Consider the following 19,456-nt stretch of genomic DNA (forward strand, 5'->3'; position numbering starts at 1 on the left):
AAAGAAAAACAATATTAAAATGACATGTGGATACGTTTGCCTCGCCATGATCCTGAAACTACTTCCTGTTGTCTTCTTCTAGGTTTGCACCAGTGGCAACATCTGGTCGTTGATCATGTGACTCGTGTTTTGCGAAAAACTTGCTTCCATTGACGTTTAGCGAAATAAACCAATTTCGATACGGTAAAAAAAAAAAAAAAAACACCATCCTAATGCCGAAACGTTTGATTGAAAAATAATTTTTTTTCAAAAATTTCTGTTTTAACCAAATTTAATTTTTAAATGTCAAACTGAGGATTTATACGGTCAATGGAAACGCAGCTACTGTAACCTGTCTAAAAGCCAATACAATGTCCATTTCCTCCTGCCTGTAAGAGAAGCAAGAGGTCACAGAGGCTCTCTGAACACGCTCGAAGGTCAACTCTGGGGAAAAATTCACCGCAGTGCTTTCCCTTAATTTATTGTCGGCATGCACTTTGAAGGTACTGGTTTGGAGAAAAGCCCAGACCAAAAACATCAACTCAAGAGCGCCGTTTGATTTGGTAATAGAATTTTATGATCATTTCATCTACGCCGTCGTACATCTCAACCACCTGGAGCACCGCGCTGAAATAGTGGCGCACATACAAGTAAATGCATTTCCATCCCGAGGTCATTCCATCTGCGATAATGTTAGCAGCAGGCTGGGAAAACAGGACTCAAGGCTGAGGAGATCAGAAGTGGCAACTCTGTGTATTTTCCTGCTGCTGATGAAGTGTCAAGAGTCTTTTTCTCTCTGTCTCTCTCTCTCTCTCCAGGAGAGAGACCGCAATAAGGCTTATAGCTGTTATTTATTTCTCTTTTCTCATATTGGAGGCTTTACCTGACATCCCATCAAGAGTTGGCATTTTATGTGCTCTGCACCCGAAAGGCAGGTTCAAGGCACCTCTGTGCTTCATCTTATTACCAATCAGATCAGGTTGTTTTGTGTGCAGCTCCTGCAGCTCCACCTTTCCTTCCAGAACATTACAGCCACAGTGATTGTTGACCTCATTGCTACAATATGTACAAGATGTTGAGGAGGGTAGAAAATGACAGCTGCTATAATGGTAGATTATAGAGGCAGTGCTTTACGGCGAGGCAGTGCTGGCTTTTGTAACGTGTTGATGTAGATGTGTGTAAGCTAGAGACAAAAAAAATAGATTCTGTCCATATTAGCATGAATACGGTGCAAAGCTAGAACATGTTGATGCATTTTGCTCTCTCGTTCATGGTGTTTTTCAGTGGGAGAAGCTGGGGAAAACCTCTCTTGAGCTCTCTTTTGGGCTTATACGGTAGCCTGCGGGAGGAAGATTGTGTTCTTATGTGCTTTCAAACATAACCACTCTGAACGAGTTGCTAAACAATGTCGTTTTCTATTATTCACAGCTCGGTTTAGTGGGAAGTAAGTCGAACGGTGCCACACAGCTGCTGGAAGAGTTTAAGGGAAGGGCAAGAGTTTAAGTCTGTGTTTGAAAGCAATCGCTGAAAGAGGTGTTTGACTGGCTTTTAAGGCTCAGATAAGGGTTGTAAAATATAATATATATTTAAAGGTGTGCAATGTTGCGCTTCCTGTTGACAAAGCCCCACAGTCTTCGGTTGTGAACTGGGGAACTCTATGGAGATTAACCCCTGCCTGCTAGAGGGCTACATGTACGACACCGTTCCTGTCAACTAAATAGGAAAACCAGGAAACAACTGGACTTTAAAAAGTAGAATAAGTAAAGCTTGTCTGGATCTGTGGCACCCTAAAAGTCATATGCCAATAAACTGTAAAAGAAAACGTATTTAACATTTAGTTATTTGCTAAAAATAAACTGTTTGACTTCTTGTAAATAGCTGAATTTTCTTTAAAATGTAAGGTACTAGAGTTGTCAACAAGGCAGGACACATGCTGTACATTCAGAGCCTGTTTACCATTTAATTTACATTTCACTGCTGGATACATGAGATTACCAACAGCAGCGAACAGCTGCTGTATAAACAGAGACTAAAGGTGCATTTCCTTCCACCTACGTAGCAGGCAACATTCACTACATGTTATTAAAACTGAGCTTACAGATAACCGATCTGCATTTTTTTTTCTCATTTTAAACATGAAAAGAAATAAAACTGTATTCCAGCTAAAATTAAATAGCCACTCTTATTGTGTTTTTTTGTTGTTGTTGTTTTTCCGTATTGGTTCCTAAAAAGAAAAATCAGTTTGAAATTCTGTGACGTGGAAACAAAATTTCTATGCAGATGTTATGCATCCCAAGTGTGGTCAACGGATCAGTTTTCTTCTTCCAAAATAGTCGTTTTGATGAATGAACTTGTTTTGCTGCAGATCAAATAACAGTAGGGGGAGCCATGCTGACATAGCCCGGTAAAAAAATGGTTAGGTTTTTAGGAGAGTTGTGAAATTAGGGGAAATTAGCACACCTTCAGAAAGTCTGACCTTAAGAGGTCAGAACTGCAAAAAGTGAAGAAATACCCTGTTGGTCAGATGGCCATGATGTTAAACCTCATATTATTCAGCTTTAAGACTGAATAATATATGTAACATATGTTACATGTTTCCCCATGTAACATATGGGGAAATGTTACATGTATTAGGTTTTCAACAGCTCTACTTCTGTGCTTTGCTTCACCCAGAGAGTCTGGACCTTCTGCTTCTGAGAAAACACTGTTTGCTGGAAGCATAGATAGTGTGGAAGTTTAAAATGTTGACAAATTGCCAATGTTTGGCGTCGACGAATGCAATGCACCAGTTCCACGCGATGAAGCTTACCGGAAATTGCGTGCGCGGTAAACATCCGTTCCCCACTCTGAAGAGAGAAGTGCCAAGTCAAACAAGATGGTTGTCGTGAGAATTGAGCGAACGTGCATTGTAACTCATCATCCATTTGTAACCAGACATACTGAGTACTCTAGTTATGTGATTCAGTGATGATTACCTGAAACCTATTAAATGATCCTCACTTGTTTATTGCATTTTAACTAAACTGTGACTTTGCAAAGATCAGAACAATGGAAGATCAAGAGATCTGACCCATTGGCTTGTAATAAAAAGATACCAAACTGTGTTTATCTTCCTAGATTTGCCATTGTCACTTCTTAAGAATAAAATAAAGCTTTCATTATAATTATCCAATGATTTTGACAAATCTGAACACAAACAGATTAAACACACTCATCAAACAAGACGTCTACAAACACCTTTTGCAGGCAAAATGTTTCAAAGAAACTGGTATTGTTTTCCTTAGAGACACGTTAGACAAGTCATTCACATAAATCCTTTCATTTCCCCCTTCAGACACTAAAAGATCCCAACCTGTCAGCCAGGAAGGACTTCCAACGGGAAGCGGAGCTGCTCACCAACCTGCAGCACGACCACATCGTCAAGTTCTACGGAGTGTGTGTGGACGGAGACCCGCTCATCATGGTGTTCGAGTACATGAAGCATGGAGACCTGAATAAATTCCTAAGGTCAGTGTTTCACTAAATGTGCATGATAATGCATGTCTGAGGTGAGTAGAGTAGCCAAAAACTGTACTCAAGCAAGATCAGCACTACTTCAACATATTTTTACTCGAGTAAAAGTAAAAAGTAGCCATCCGAGAAATTGCTATAGTAGAGATCGATAAGGTGTTTGGTAAAAATGTTACTCAAGTAACTGATCAAACATTAATCAATTAATGTTTGATCAGTTACTTGAGTTTTTCAGATAAATTTCTTTCCTTATGTAAAAATGATGAAACTTGAAGAAAAACTGCAGGTGTGTGTCTGGTGAAGCTTTGGATAAAACAATCCTGTTCTTCATTCTGTGACGTTACTCACATTGAGTAGAGAATCCAAAAGAGCAGCAATATGTCATGATGAAACTACTCAAGAGGAAAGTACAACACAGTCAAAATACTCCTGAAAGTACATTCTTTCCACAAAGTAACTCATGTAAATGTAACTAAGTAAATGTAACTAGTGAAAACCAAAGTCTGCACTCGGTGTTTATCATTACTGAAGCGAAGGTGGCTGGTTCTGTTTTCAAACCACAGACGGACAGCCAGTCTTTGTGTGTGGAAACCTCCTGTTCCTCCTGCCTCCTTTCAGGACATTGGTCCCAAACGTACAGTCAGCTACAAAGCAATAGATAAAATGGCTAACCTGAAATCCTAAAGGGCTTTTGTGGCAATAAAATACCTTTTCACACCCTCTACACCCAGTCTGACGAGGTTTTAGCTATTTCACAAGCAGTGATGTTTGATGTGCCAACATGCAAAGAGCTATGTGGAAAACTAACACTACATGCCAACATGGATCCGTTATGCTCATTGTGAAACACAGCGACTTGAGTCGTGGTTTTTCTTCAGCAAGGACAGGAAAACTTGTCCGAGTTGGGTTTTTTTTTTTTTTTTTTCACCTACCCAGGTTCTGCACTACATTTTGTTGGTCTGTCACATAAAATCCTGATATTGAAATCTGTGCTTGTAATTTGACAAAACATGAACAAGATCAAGGGACATGAATTCCTTACAAGGCACAAAACATTTTTAGACACTTTTTTCAGAAATCCAAGAAAAATCAAAGTCCTGCCAGTGCTAAAATTTCCAGCCCCCCTTCAGGACTGTTGACGTCCACACACACACACACACACACACACACACACGCACGCCGCGGCACTTTTGTTCCATATTTGTCAGGCTGCACTGAGGGAAACGACCTCCGATAAACTCCAACAAAAGCGACACGACGACGCTATGGTGAGCGCTTTGGTAATGGGAGGCTTGACTGGAGCTGATGTCAGCGTGCTCGAGAGGAGTGAGAGATAGAAGCGTGCTATTTCAAGTGCAATGACAGCGGCGGCAGCTGTGTGTATGCTTTTGTGTGTGTGTGGTCTTGTTTTTAAATCTTGAGCGGTGGATGAAAAGATGACATGTTATGATTGAGTGCGAGAGCAAGCGCGCCTCGCATGCGCGCGGGCTCAAAAGTGCGTGAAGATTTTCAGTCAGGAAATCATTCCTGAAATGAAAGGCAACGTCGCGAGTGATGAAATTCTTTCATGCAAGGTGCAAGATGGCGTTGATTCTTCATCTACCGGGCCTTTTGGTCACATTTAAAAGATGTGATGTGCACTAAATCAATGGGAATGAATCAGATCAGATGTTCGGGTCTTACTCAACCTTCAGATGAATTGAGGGCAGCCTGCGTCCAGTCAGACACCGCTGCACATGGAGGGAGGGGTAAAAAAAGAAAGAAAGAGAGTAACGCCATAAAGGCGCCCCCTCTAATTCCCCTTAACCATCACACCTAAAGCAAAGAACACAGAATGGCACTAAAATTCCAAAATGGAGATTGAAAGCTAGGCTGACAGAGCAGAAGAGCATCAGCCTTTCCTGAGCGGCGCCTGCTCGGTAATCACGCTGACAAGAAGGTGATGGGAACAGCGGGGACACTTCACAGGAAATGAGTTCTTCACTGTCACCCAGAAACCTGCACTCAGCCTGTTCTGGTAAACGCACCGCAGGTGGATGAGATTCCACAGACCTCGCTTCGAGTTCCCGACGTGTCGGGCGAAGTCAAAAGTTTTGCTTTCCGCAGCTCAAATTACAGCCACAGAATTAATCAGACCGGTGCAGGCACAGAACAGTTTATCAGCGCAATTAAAGCAGCCTGAGCGCTTGCAGGTTCAAGTTAATTTGCTCACATTTCTCTCATTTTTCTCTTTGTTATGCTAATTCTTCTGAACACGCAGAATGGGACATGAATGTGTTCTGGATAAGGCTTTATTGATGCGGCTGTGGGTTACTGTGTTAAAGGGCACTCTGTCAAGCCGAGCTCACACTTGGACGTCTGCATCTGGTTACAAACGGCGGCTATGACGCTCTTAAAGCTGAATTAACACAGTCTTTCATAAGCAGTGATGTGTACGCTTATATTTTAGTTAGCACAGAGCTACTGCAGCACTACCTGTTGCGGTGTGGACAGTACCTTTTAAAAGATATTCATCTCCCTTCATACGTGGGGCTATATGAATTTGTCATATGGCCACAAATTCCAGTGTATGTTTTTGCGATTGGAAAATTGCTGGTCAATCTCTAACCTTCCATAAAAATAGCAAGATTGTTGAAAACCTGCTTGACTTCTTGGCAATGACCTCTGATGTATTTCAGTCCGGTTTCAAAGAGTTCAATGACATTCACATAAATAAGCACAGTGTTTGTTCTGTTATGTCTCAGCACAGTATTTGGCCCTGTTGACCACAACATATTATTGAAGTGAAGAGAGGGTTGTGTTAGGTGAAAGGGTGAGTCTTACCTGAAAAAACCTGATGATTCTGTATCAGTAGGTAACATTTCTTTGACGTAGACAAAAATTGTATGTGGCGTCCCCCAGGGTCCAACCCTGGGAACTCTCCTATTTATTATCTACATGCTCCTACAAGCTCAGATTATACAAGTTGCAAGATTAGTTACCATAACTATGCAGATTATACACACCAGGTGACTATGAACCCGTTTAAGCACTGAGCAGATACATAGAAAAGAAATCAATATGCAGATGTCCTATGACTTCAGCTAACTGACATAAAAACTGAAGTAACTTTTTGGACCTAAAGAGGAAGATCAAGAGCCAATTCTCAGCAGCTTTCAGGTATTACAGCTAGAAGCTAGTAATGAGGCCTGAAAACTGATGGACTGTGACCCGAACATTCAGACACACATAAAGATAGCTACAAAGTCAGCCTTTTATTACCTCGAGAACATTTCCAAAATTAAAAAACTGTCCAACCAAGATTGTGAGAAACTTACTCATGCAATCTTTAGTCAAGTTTAGTTGCTGCCTTCGATTAATAACAACTACCCTAACCCTAACATAGATTAATTCTGTCTGGAGTTCCAACTTTTCAATACTTGTCTGTCTGACGTGTAATGTATTTTTGTTTGTGTTGCTTTTATTATGTAGCACGTTTAGTCATTCCTGCTACTTCCTATATTCTCCAAAACTACATTAACTCTACTGGTTGTACTATTCCTAAACGTGAAAAAGGAGTAATAATGATTTTGCAAGGTACTATATTTATGCAACGTTGAAGTACTTTCCTCCCTAATTCTTTACTGTTTAAAGTGGTTTATCCCAATAGGCCTCTGAAATTGACCAAAGGTATCACGTCACATTTCCAACCTGAATTGTTATTCCTACCTCAGAGCCCACGGCCCTGATGCCATGATCCTGGTGGACGGCCAGCCGCTGCAGTCCAACGGAGAGCTGGGCCTTTCCCAGATGCTGCACATCGCTACCCAGATCGCCTCAGGCATGGTCTACCTGGCCTCCCAGCACTTTGTTCACAGAGATCTGGCAACTCGCAACTGTCTGGTGGGAAATGGCCTTCTGGTCAAGATTGGAGACTTCGGCATGTCCAGGGATATCTACAGCAGCGACTACTACAGGGTGAGCTTCAGATGATGATGATGTTTTCACTGACAACAACATATTTGAAGTACCATGGTGACTGAAGCATTAGAGTTTCTGCTGTGTGCCTAAGGGAACGCTGTCCAACCCGATGGCCTTCAGCTGATAAAGTCTCCATTCATTTTAATAAATGGAAACTCTAAACTTGTGAACAAAATTTAGTTTACAGTTCTGTTGGTCTCTAATTAGGCTCAGAGCAGCGCTAAATCAGGCCTCTTGGGCTCCTGAATAAAAAGCTAACTCTAATAGATGGTAGCCGCTGCTCTGCTGTGCTATGTTGTTTATATGTTTATGCTTCTAATTTTCTCCTCTTCTAAGAAGAGTTAGCAGCTCTCCCATCTCCAGTTCAGCCTCGGGCCTTCTCGCCACACCTCTTGCATCCACGGTGGAGGATAGAGCGCGCTAGGAGACGAGCCTGCTGAGCCTGCAGCCTGACGCTTAGAGGCTTGTTTATATTGCTTGTGAATCGTGTCTCCTCTACTGTTTAACACGATTAGCAACTATGAATGCCTCAAACCAGGCGGCAAATGCTAGGCTGCTGATTTTTTATTTATTTATTTTTTTTTCGCATTTTTGCTGAGCAGATGATGGCTGCTGCAGATCTGGCTGCCTCAAATAGCTGGGCTTTGTAAAATGACTTTAGGTGGTGTTTTCCCAGCGTGACAGCTGGGCCCGTTCGGATGCTGCTTGGGGCTTTTCCAGCCCTTATAGAGCACTTGCCTGCTGGGGGGGAGAGCACCCCTGCACCCATAAAATGATTTGTTAGGAAATCTGAAGGAAGGTGTTTTCTGTAGCTAGCTCATAGCTTATCCATGCTTGCCATCTGCATGATTACTATATTACGCTCTTAAAAGCAGACAATTTGCTTAAGTTTTGATGGTGATGCAGCAGGAAGCTGTTCGATGCAGATTGAGGATCTAGAGAGAGTTTGGTTTCTGGGTGAGACGGGTTAGTTGTGCTCTTGTTTGGTTCTGCAAAGGGAGGCAGATCACAGTAGTGCAGTGATGTTTAAAAAAACTACTCAAACTAAATCAGACATGAAAATACCATAAACACACATGTAGTTTTGTTTCACCGTTAAATTCCATATTTTACATGTAAAATCGTTTCCTCAGCAGAATTGAATTTCATCGCACGTATAAAAATATATATATATATATTTTTTTCCATCTGTGCAAGTTAAGCCTAATGACATATTCATTTGCCAGGCATCCTCCTGTAAAGCCAATATTCAAAGCTTGTAATAGGTTCAGAATCAAATCTTGGTGAAGGAGGATGATTGGATGTTTGGACAGCAGCAGCTTCAGGTCACTTTTTAATATGAACCATGGATAATTATTTGGCATCAGTCTTCTATGGTTATTGCACCGGTTCTTTGGATTAAAACAAAAATACACACATTGCTTTAGAGCTGTCAGGTCTTTGTCAGCGTTTGTTGTTCTGCCAGAAATAGAAACAATAAATGTGTTGAAAACAATAAACTAATTATCAACTTTCTGCTAGTTATCCATTTGCTAATGATGGACTAATGTTCTGGTTAGCCATTGCCTAATAAGGTAACACTTATTAAGAATGCCTTGCTGTTTTGATAATGTTGAATAAGTGGCTTGTTAATTATTAAATCTCAGTAAACAGAGAAGAGTTATTAAACAAAGCCTTATCATAAAAGAATGGGCAGTTGTTTCTTGATTAATTAGGTAAAATGTTCCAATAAGTCATAAAATCTACTTTAATACAGCAATAATTATTAATTAATCACAAACTGATGAACTTGATTCTTGATTCATTAGTTTCTGCTTCCTAATAGGGGTTGCAAAAATATGTTTAGCACAAAAAGAACCAATTATGAACGAATCATGAACCTAACTAATTATACCTAACTAACTAATTAAGGTTAGGTAACGACAAACTTTTATCCTAAAAGCCTCGTCATTAGGAAATGCTTAATGCGATGGTACTTAGTGGTTGCCTAAGGATGAGTTGAACAGTCAAGAGGCCTGACATATCTCTAGACTGAAATGTCTCTAGTCTGTCAGTAGGACACCATAATAAAACATTTTCTAATGATGAGGCTTTGAAAACAAATCTCACAACTTTATTAATGGTAAGTAAACATAAAAACTAATGAAGGATTGATTAATGAGTTAGTTAGTTAATGGCTCTCTAATAGTAGTAACGATGTTTGGTTCAACATTAGTCTCTTTTTTTTACCAAAGTGCATTTCTATGGAGCTTATCGGGAAGTGTTACTGTAATATCTGAAGGATCTTTAAATCTTTCCCCTCAGCTCCAGAGTGTCTCAGTGATTACCACTGGGACTGTAGATGTATCTCCTAGATCAGCCAGACCTCTTTGAATAAAACAGCTGAATGCGTCTCCTTGTTTTGGCTGTAGAGCAGCTTATCTAATTGTGTCAGTCACAACTGAGTTAGCAGGCAGATACCGCTCACTGGAAGACTGGATGAGCTGGCTGTTCCCATCTCACCAATTGCAAGCACAATATACTGTACATAAAAGCGAATAAATAGAGACATTTTATCAAAGGCAACAGAGCAAAAATGAGCCGCATGGTATTTTTTTGATGTAATTACTGAAAATGTAGTATTTTAAGTGAGGAGTGCTGGGTTTTGCTGGCATGATAGGAAGGTTCTGCTGCATGGTGCTACGTTTTAGTCCTCACACTGGTTTTATGGTTTTATTCAGAGGCAGCAAGGGAACATGCCCTTGACTCCTGAGAGTCCCACTGATAGTTCAAGCTGTCTGTGCAATGGGAGGTGGACCGGGGGGGTGAAAAGGTTACGGTCCTCATATGCTCCTCGCTGACAGATGAAAAGAAACAGCAGGATACGTGATGTGTAGCTGGACTCTGACCAGGATAACAGAGGGGGTTAGCTGTGAATAAGTATTCAGGTGGAATTCATAAAAACAGGGTCAAGTGGCCAAAAACAAAAACAGTTCATGTTCAGTTCAAGATTCTTTTTTCCCCTGCATTTTGGTTCAGTCAAATTCTGGCCAAGAATATCTGTTTCTTCAGGGCCTACCCAGGAACATTTACAATGAAAAGTCTGGAACGTCATCCGAACCCTCGGTCCTGAAGTCTCCTGCTTATTGTTCACATATAAATCTGAAATAAGTTCTGTGTCAAGACGGTAGAAAACACCCACATAGACGCAGTATAGAAGAAAAAAGGCATGGGATAAACAATGTGCCACCATTACTAACCTGAATCTGAGCTGTGTGTCGTACATGACTTCTTATGGCATCTTATAGCATTGATATCTATCTTCAACTACATGGAGTTTCTATAACAAGCAACATTTTACAATACGTTGCAATCTTAAAAAATATTGAAGAAGCCAGATAGTTACGAGCAGAGAGCCTGATGCTAAACTCTGATCCTAAAACCAGAGTGCTAATCTCAAATTAGCTACTTTACAGTTTTAGACCGGAGATGTTTTCATCCCAAGCTGAATGTCTGATGATGACCTGTGGTCTCCAGAGCTTAAAAGTGACGTATAAAACTAAATGCACTGTTCTGGGTTGCTGGATAACAAGAGTTTTGGTTGGTTCTCCATGTTTGATTCTTGTTTTATTCTATAAGTATAAAACTAGATGTTGGTCCCAGTCATTCTGGATACTGACGTAAATGGTACTTTTTAAGTTTGCTCTATATTGGTAAAGTATAAAGGTAAATGTTGGTTGTCCATGTTTAGTTCCTGTTCTAAATAATAAACTAACAGAAGTTAGCACATTTATAGCAGCACAAAGTCCCTGTGTTTCCCAAATGGAGGATCGGTTTATGTTCTAGTGACAAATCACAAACACTTGTGCATCTTCAGCTTTACCATTTGGCTGTGGGGTGTGATGTTTTGGTTCAAACATCACACCCCCAAAAAATGTTCTAATACTCCACATATATCGTAAAATACTACCAAATTAATTTGTTTTATTAGGGCAGTTCGATTTTACCTCTCGGCGATTCTATATGCTGTTGATAGCATCGCTCCCCATGCTGTCCTCAGAGCCAACAGACCAGGTGCTCCGAACTGTGTTGAGTAACTATAAATAGCAGCATCCTGCCAGGGCTACAACTACCCCATCGCTGACTATTCGTATGGAAGCTTATTGCCCTGTGGGACACCAGGAAACACTTTACAGCACAAGGGAGCAACTTCAAGATAGAAATGAATATTGTCCTAAATCCCACCCATCTGTCGCATCCTTCTGCTCCACCTGCACTGTGTTGTTTAAAGAGAGACAACTCCAGATCTCAAGCAGACAGACGGCAGCTCTGCCGGCTGCCTTATACATGTTTTTCTCCCCCCCTCCCACTTACTCACGATGCACTGAAAAAGTTTTCCTGAATTCTGAATTATACATGTTTGGGTATCTATAAATGTTGCTGAAAGCTCTAAAAGGCCCTGTCCGTTGAAACGTGCACAGTTTTTATTTGTGTGTGTGTTTAACACACTGAAGATGTGCAGCATCTCTGACAACACGGATCTCTCAGATGTCACTAATAAAGCTATTATTTTCCTGTAGTGCACTGACAAGGTGTCTTTATATTGCACGTCCTCCTTCATACAGAGCAGTACATTGTGCAGTGCGGTAAGTTTGACAGCTAATTTTCTTCTGTCATTTTTCCTAAAATGCCTATTTAAATTCCCGCAGCCTCCATTGGCTGACTCGAATGAGAAGTCCAGGACAGCTGCTCCCTGATTTGTTACAATAATGAAGCGTATTTCTGTAATTTGTGTCAAATTTTGATCCCTGCAGTCTGACAGACAGTTCAGGTCCCTCCATCAGGTAATTTGATTTTGCGAAGTCATGCTCATTTTACAGATTTCAGTGGGAGCAGACTGAAATGAAATGATGCTTAAAGTATTGTTAAAGTGAGGTCATCGCACCAGGTGGCGTCAAAACTCCAGGAGTCCGTATAAGGAGCTCATGTTCATCTGAGCCTATGCTACCACTGTGCCTACCCAAGTATTTAAGATCTTAATCTGTTTTTGTCTGGAAAAATAGATAAAAATGCACGTTAACAAACATAAAACATTGATATTACAACCACAAATGTCAGTGTATTGAGATTTTATGTAACAGACCAATAAAAAGTGGAGCATAGCTGTAAAATGTACGAAAAATAGATAAAACATGGTTTTCAAACTTTTTTATAAACAAAACTTAAAAATGTATAGCAACTAGTTTTTGCTGCCATCACAGCTGCATGCATATTGACTGAATTTTCACCATTCTTGGCAAACTAACTCAAGCCCAATCAGATTGGACCGACTACATCTGGGAACACCAGGTTTCTAGTCTTGCTGCAGAATCTCGGGTCAGAACGCTGGTCATCCGTAGTTCTGGTTGTCTGTTTAGACTTGCTGGAAGGTGAACCAAAAGCGTTTTGCCATCTACCGATTCTCTTCACCTTTCAGTGAACTCTGACCAGCTTTCTTTCAGCACCAGCATTCTTCAGCCTACACTTCCACACTTCTGGGGAACATTTGCTCATAGTTGCAATGGCTTGGTATGTTTGTCATCTTTTAATAAATTTTTGAACAGTGCTCTTTGAGATGCTCTAATCTTAGAATATTGTCTTGTAACCCATCCCTGGTTTAAACCTTCCCACAACTTTCTCCTGGAGCAGTCTGCTGTGTTCCTTGGTCACTGAGATTAAAGGTGCATTCTCACCAGTCTGCTTTATTCGAACTTTAGTCCATTTGCGTAGAAAATCCAGTTTGTTTGGAGAGGTGTGAATGCGTAATCGAACTGTGTTGCGGACCAATGCAGTAAGCTCTGGTCTGCCTAAAAACCTAGATTTGATCAAAGTGAATTCTTCACATGCATAATGTGGATGCAAGTGAACTGCTCCAAAAGTAGAAAATGAACAATAGCGCAGAGCATTCTGGGTAAATAGAACCAAAACAAACACGAGAGTCTAAGACTGAAGGGAGAAATGACTTGTGGTTATTTTATCAATGACAAAGGAGAAAACTGACAACCGCTTAAATCTGACACTACTTCATTTTTGCTTACATTTTGTGTAGAAGGAAGTTGCACTCATGTCTTCTTCAGAGGTTTTGTGTTGTTTCCTTCAATGGTTCTTGGTTGCAGCGCCACCACCGGAGACCTGAGGAACAGTTTTTGCAATTAGTTTGGATCTTTTGACAGTAAAGTATGAAAGTGAACTCCAGCAGCTGAAAATGTAGCAAATGTTGCAATTTTGATCCCCGATCTAATCGAGTCTGCTGAACTGTCAGGTGTGAAAACACCCTTACATCACACACTACTGGACTTTTTTTTATTATTTCAGTGACATCTGGAGGAAAATGTCTCCACAAATTTTAGACTTTCATTGGTATAGAACTGTGGTTATAAATTGTACAATACTATATGGACACTATGGGTTTTTACACGTCTTGTGGTAATCTAAAATGGACTGAGGACGACTAAGCATACTAATAATGTCACAGGCCAATGGCCCACCTTCGAGGACTTGGTCTTTCCTTCTGATGCTGCCAAGAAACCTCACTTTCCTTTGAAGAAAAATGGTCCCCAGCGTTCTCTTGTCTTCAGCATCAAACAGACACTCCAGCACTGCATTATTTATCAAGACTGAGCTCCTAGAAACTGTATTCATTTTGAGCCTAATGAGTACACACACCATATTTATTACATCTGCAAGAGACTGTGGAAAAAAATATCATACATGTGGGCTCTGTATTTGCTTTCATGGCCCACCACAGAAGTCTTTGATACGAGTGCCATCTCAGTCTGATTTCTCTCTGTGTATCTGGCTCTAATCATATAGTGATGATCTAGTTTAGAGAGGAAAAACACTGAAAAAGCTCGTGTGATGATAAATATATATAAAAGAAAAAGATCTAAAATGGTTGCAGTCTTGTTTGTTACCCATATGAAGAAAAACGAGATGTGATATTTAAAAGATTTGTTTGACTGAAAGAAAATCGAATCACTTTTGATAGAGAAGGCCCCCAGAAGAAGAGTTAGCATGGAGTTCATAGCTTCAAACCGGCGCATTACTTACTAACCATTAAAGATTGGGTAAAATTTCAACAGACAGTGGTCCCTGAGGACCAGGATTGAGAAGCACTGGTTGAGCCTGATTAAGCTGATAAAGGGCCAATTCTGGTCAAAAACTGTTTTCTCTGTGCAAAAACTGTGTTTTTCATAGTGATAAGTGAAGTCAAGCTTTCCAGCCTCTGTTGTCTCAATATTAATGGTCTTGCTTATTTTTCTTTGGTATAAAGAGCGTTAGATAAGGAGTATATCCTCTTATTTTCTGTAGCTGCCTTTAACAAAAGACAGTGCAAGCAGATTTCTGTACCGTCTCCTGGATGAAAGTGTTATTCCTCAAAGAATGCACAAGACTGCTCCCCCGTCTGTACTTTGAGGTTTCAGTACAAAAACACTAACTGTTGCACCTTACCGTAAATCTGCACAAAATACTTGTTGTGCAAGTATTGTGTAAAAAACAAAGTATATATTCAGACATATTTAATGTTCATGTCCTATAAACTAAAAGAAGTAACAGAATTAATGCTGGTTTCTTCACATCTAATTACTTGTTTGCTAATTCAAGCATCTCCATGTCCTCTCTGCCACTCACTGAGAAATCTGGGTCAGAGCTATTATAACATCATTTTAAATCTGCCTGGCTCTAAATTTGCAGAGTGCGCAAATTGTGATCCTTACACTGCATTGCTTCAGTGGCAGCTTCTCCTTCCCACTCTGCTCTTGCAGGAAGGACAGAGCAAAAACTCACCTTTTTCTTTTCCCTTGTAGCTTCATGGGGGAAAACTTAAAGTCTTAAGAGCCTTTTCCAGCAGCCTGGATAAACATTCCCAGTTTGGAGGTGTTGGTAGATTATTCGGGGAACAACAATAAGAGGACCTGACTAGTTCACTTTACACAGCTTAAGATAAGGGTACAAACAGCCATAGTTATTATTAGGTACCCCACTTACAGGTTAGCGGGGTTATCAGAAAAAAAGATTTTTAGTTTTCATTAGCCATTAATCATCAAAATTACTTCTTGAAATCCACACTAGACCAAGATCTTAAGACCAAGGAAGAAACTATAATTTTCATTTTGTTTTTGTGGATCATGAGCAGGTAATATTACGAGCCGTAAAATCCAAAGAGAAGAAACAGGAATGAGATGCTAAAATGATTGCAACTTATTAAACTCAAAAAGCCGGCTCACTATGTGATGAAGAGCTCAAGACCTTTAAAACGTCAAAACCATCTAAAGTATGGCTTTCTAGTCATTATCCGTCAGACACAATTTAAGTGTCTAAGACCCTGAAGGCTTTGAAACAAAAAAGTAAGCTGATAGGCCACTTGCACCGAGCCGGGGAATCTGCTTGACTGTCAGTAAAGAGACTGGCAGAACATTAAGACCCTTACTTATTCTAGTCACAGCCCATTAAACCTAGGGCATCCTCAAGAGAATGGCTTAGAGAACAAAAAAAAAAGTCTTTAAAGGCTATATGTCCTCTATCACTACAAACTCCTGTTTTGACAATGCAAAGCAGTAACAAACATGGAATATTTAAAAGTGGGAGAAGGTTTTTATCTGTCAAGAAAAAAATCTAATGTGATGACCTTGATGGATTTGTATGCTACTCCGATCATAACAAATGAATCTTACTGGAGATGTTTTTGAGGAGGCACCATTATAATCTTGTAGATTGAGGTTGTACAGGAGTGTCCAGCTGTGACTGGGAAAGTGGATTTGTTCCAACTGGTTCTTGCTAGACGATCTCCATCTCCCCATCTCTGCAGTGATAACTGGGTTTTTAAAACAGGAAAACCTTACAACCCTTCAGTAAGAGCAGCTTTCCTCTTTTGGACCATCCCACATGCTCTCCTGGTCTAAATGCCTTTGGATTATTTTGAAGACCTTCATGATGCCTGCCACATTAAGCAACTTTCTCACTATTTTACACGCAACTCTTTCATCAAACGTTTAAGAAAATGTTAACATTTGTTAGATTTTCAGTTGGTGCAGTTTGCTTTCACATTGCTCTATATTAGACAATACAAACCCCCGGCCTTCACATGACGTCCTCCTTCACAAAATGTAAACAAAAATGGAGTGGCATCAGATTTTAGCGGTTCTATGATTTCTCTTTTGTCTTTGCCAAAAGACCACAATCCTTTCGTCCCTCTAGCGTTAGACTCTTGTGTTTGTTTTGGTTGTATTTACCCAGGATGCCCTGCACTACAGTCTGCTTCCTGCTTTTGGAGCTGTCTTTAATCCGCCCCCATTCACATATGCGTCCTAACCACACCAGAGTTCACTTTAATCAAACTAAGACCTAAGTTTTTAGACGGACCAGCGCTGCCTTTTTTTTGGTCGGTATCAGAGATCACTTGCTCATTTACACCTCCTCAAATGAAACATACTTTCTGTACAAATGGACTAGAGTTCGATTAAAGCAGGCTAAACAGGGCTGTTGTGAATGCACCTTTACTAACAATCCAGCAGCTCCAAACATGAATGGTAGGAACTTTTTCCTAGTTTCAGGACTTCGGTCCAAAAGTCCTAAAACGTCAGGACCGAAGATTTAGGTCCAGACCTAAACCTGGACTTAAGAGGTCTAGTTCCTCTCAGGTCTACCTCTGAGGAGAAGTAGACCTCTTCTCACTTTTCTCTGAGCAACATGCAAAGGATCTAAAAAATTACTTTAGGAATTAATTAGAATGCCTTGTTTCAATTACATTTTGATTTAGAGACAAACATAACCCCAACATTAGAAGCAAGCAACTGTATTTTGTGTGTATGTGTGACGTAGGAAAAAAAAAAAAAAAAACCCTATAGAAAGTTTCACCACCCACCAGCATGCACCAGCCAAGCCAGAGGAGATACCACTTTATCTCCACTTGGCAGCAGCGCAGCAGGGAGAACCCTAATGGACATCATAGCCTCTAAGAGTGAACCTGTGTTCGCTGCTGTTTGAGCTGGGAGAGCAGAGATAGCAGCACGGTGGGAGCAGGGAGTGCAAGTGCGTCTAGATGGTTATCGGGGACCCTTTAAGACATCTGCGGCCTCCCAAAGGCTTCCTACGAGGCCCGCACAACGCCCATCGAAGAGCCCGACTGGGTTCGTAATCTATCCCCCTGCCATGCTGCTCTACTCTCCACACCGTTAATCCAATCACTCCCCTGCCACGGTGGGACAGGCAGAGCACTAATCCAGTTTACACAGCAACAACAAAAAAAGAGCCCCAGACTCATTCCTCTTTCCCTACAGAGCTTTGCCAGCTTCTCCATGTGACATTGAGTGAGAAAGATGAGGATAATTACCACAGCAATTATTTAATTTTTATTATGTGTTCAGTCTTTTTTTATTTATTTATTTCTCCCTACCTCTATGTCTCTACCTAATTGCCACAGCCTTGTCACGGAGACCCAAGGTGATAGCATTCTGTCGTTTGGAAAGCAGTGAGCAAGCCAGATTTAATATCCCTCACCGCAGTACAGCTACACGTATCATTAGTATGCATCGGATGAGGTTGGGTCTTGCATCCAATGGGCTGGCTGGCCGGCCCTCAGATAAGTCATTTGGAGTAACAGAAACTTAATTAATTTGGTGTAATCTTTACAAACCTTCGCAAGGAGACACACCGCCGTACATCCCCTCAACAACTCAGTCCACCTAGCACAGCACGACCCAGAGGTACGACGCAGTGGGAGGTGAGTGGTCTCCGTATCAATATTGGCTTAATGCTGCGTACACTGCTAAAACATGCCGTGTGTAATGAGACCAGGTGGGGTGCAAGTCATTGTTCATTTAGCCATTAGCTTGAAGTGAAAGGCTGCTAAATGAGTTTACGACTACTGCCAGCCCCACCTCACGACTGCAAGATTCATGCGGCCTTTGTGTGCTCAACATCCAGAGAAAGGGCACCTTACTCCAAGCACCTTTCAGATTTATGTTTATCTTAATTACTGTTTTATCTGTGCCGCCACAGAGAAAAACCAGCAACTTTGATTATTCTCCAGCGGTGGCGGACGAATCAAACTTGCTTAGGCTGCAGGCCAGTGGGGTGAGGTTTCAGAAATTCGGAGGAAATTGAGGTTTCTATCCAGTGCCCTGGGTGCCCTTGGGGAAGTCATACAGTGGCAGGTTTGGAGGGGAATGAGACAACAGTGTGTTCTCCCTGCATAAATGTTCTTTTCCACAATGAAATGAGTTCTGCACTACCAAGTTCTGAAAGTCCAATCAGAAAGAGAAAAGTCATTACCACAGAAGCAGCATTGAAAGCCAGATCATAGTTTGCAAATCTTTCATGGATGATGTGGAAATATTAAGGCAACAAAATGTCAGACAATAAGTTAAAACTTGGTGTCAAAGGAAAAAGACTCCAAGCACACCATCCCGTTAGGTACAAAGTGACCAGTTGCAACTGGTCACAGGACTTAAAGCTCAGCTCTAAGTCCTGTGTCTTACTGAAAAGATGCAAGGCGACCTACAAACCTGACTCACTCATATCAGTTCTGTAAGGAACAATGGCTCAAAATTCAGGCCAACTATTGTGAAAAGTTTGTGGAAGGACACATGGAACATGTGACCTTAATTGTGGAACACAAAAGGCAATGCTAGCACATAGTTGGGAACTCTGTCTCAACATTCTGACTCCAATGTTTTGATGTGAATCATTGATATTTCAGCATACAAGGGTCCATTTGTGTGGACAAAATGTACAGAAAGGATTGTTATTCTCTTGATTAATAAAACTTAGCCTTAAGGATTATAATTTCTATTGACTTGTCCCATATCAGTAGTTGTTTCATGATGGCAATATCTCTAAACCGCTGCTTACTATCACACCATTATGACTGTGTGTTTTTGCATCATTTTCAATTCCGTAACCAACAGGTTCTTACATAAAGGGGGGCGTTTTTTTTTTTTTTTTTTTTTTTTTTTTTTTTTTTCCCCGTTTTAAGGGGGGAAATTTG

General features: G+C 40.8%; 1 protein-coding gene across 1 annotated transcript in view; it reads left to right on the forward strand.

Annotated features, from left to right (window-relative positions):
* The window catches only part of LOC106962684 (NT-3 growth factor receptor-like), a gene marked incomplete at its 5' end in the record, with an annotated part of 59,688 nt that overhangs the window by 19,854 nt on the left and 20,378 nt on the right, over positions 1-19,456 (forward strand). Inside the window, 2 exons of the mRNA XM_015057253.1 lie at positions 3,314-3,486; positions 7,203-7,446. Of these exons, the coding sequence (XP_014912739.1) occupies positions 3,314-3,486; positions 7,203-7,446 (417 nt within the window). The remainder of the gene's footprint in view (positions 1-3,313; positions 3,487-7,202; positions 7,447-19,456) is intronic.

The sequence above is a fragment of the Poecilia latipinna genome, unplaced genomic scaffold, assembly GCF_001443285.1.
Source record: "Poecilia latipinna isolate Pla-1442-1.1 unplaced genomic scaffold, P_latipinna-1.0 Scaffold1449, whole genome shotgun sequence".
NCBI classification, from domain to species: Eukaryota; Metazoa; Chordata; class Actinopteri; order Cyprinodontiformes; family Poeciliidae; genus Poecilia; species Poecilia latipinna.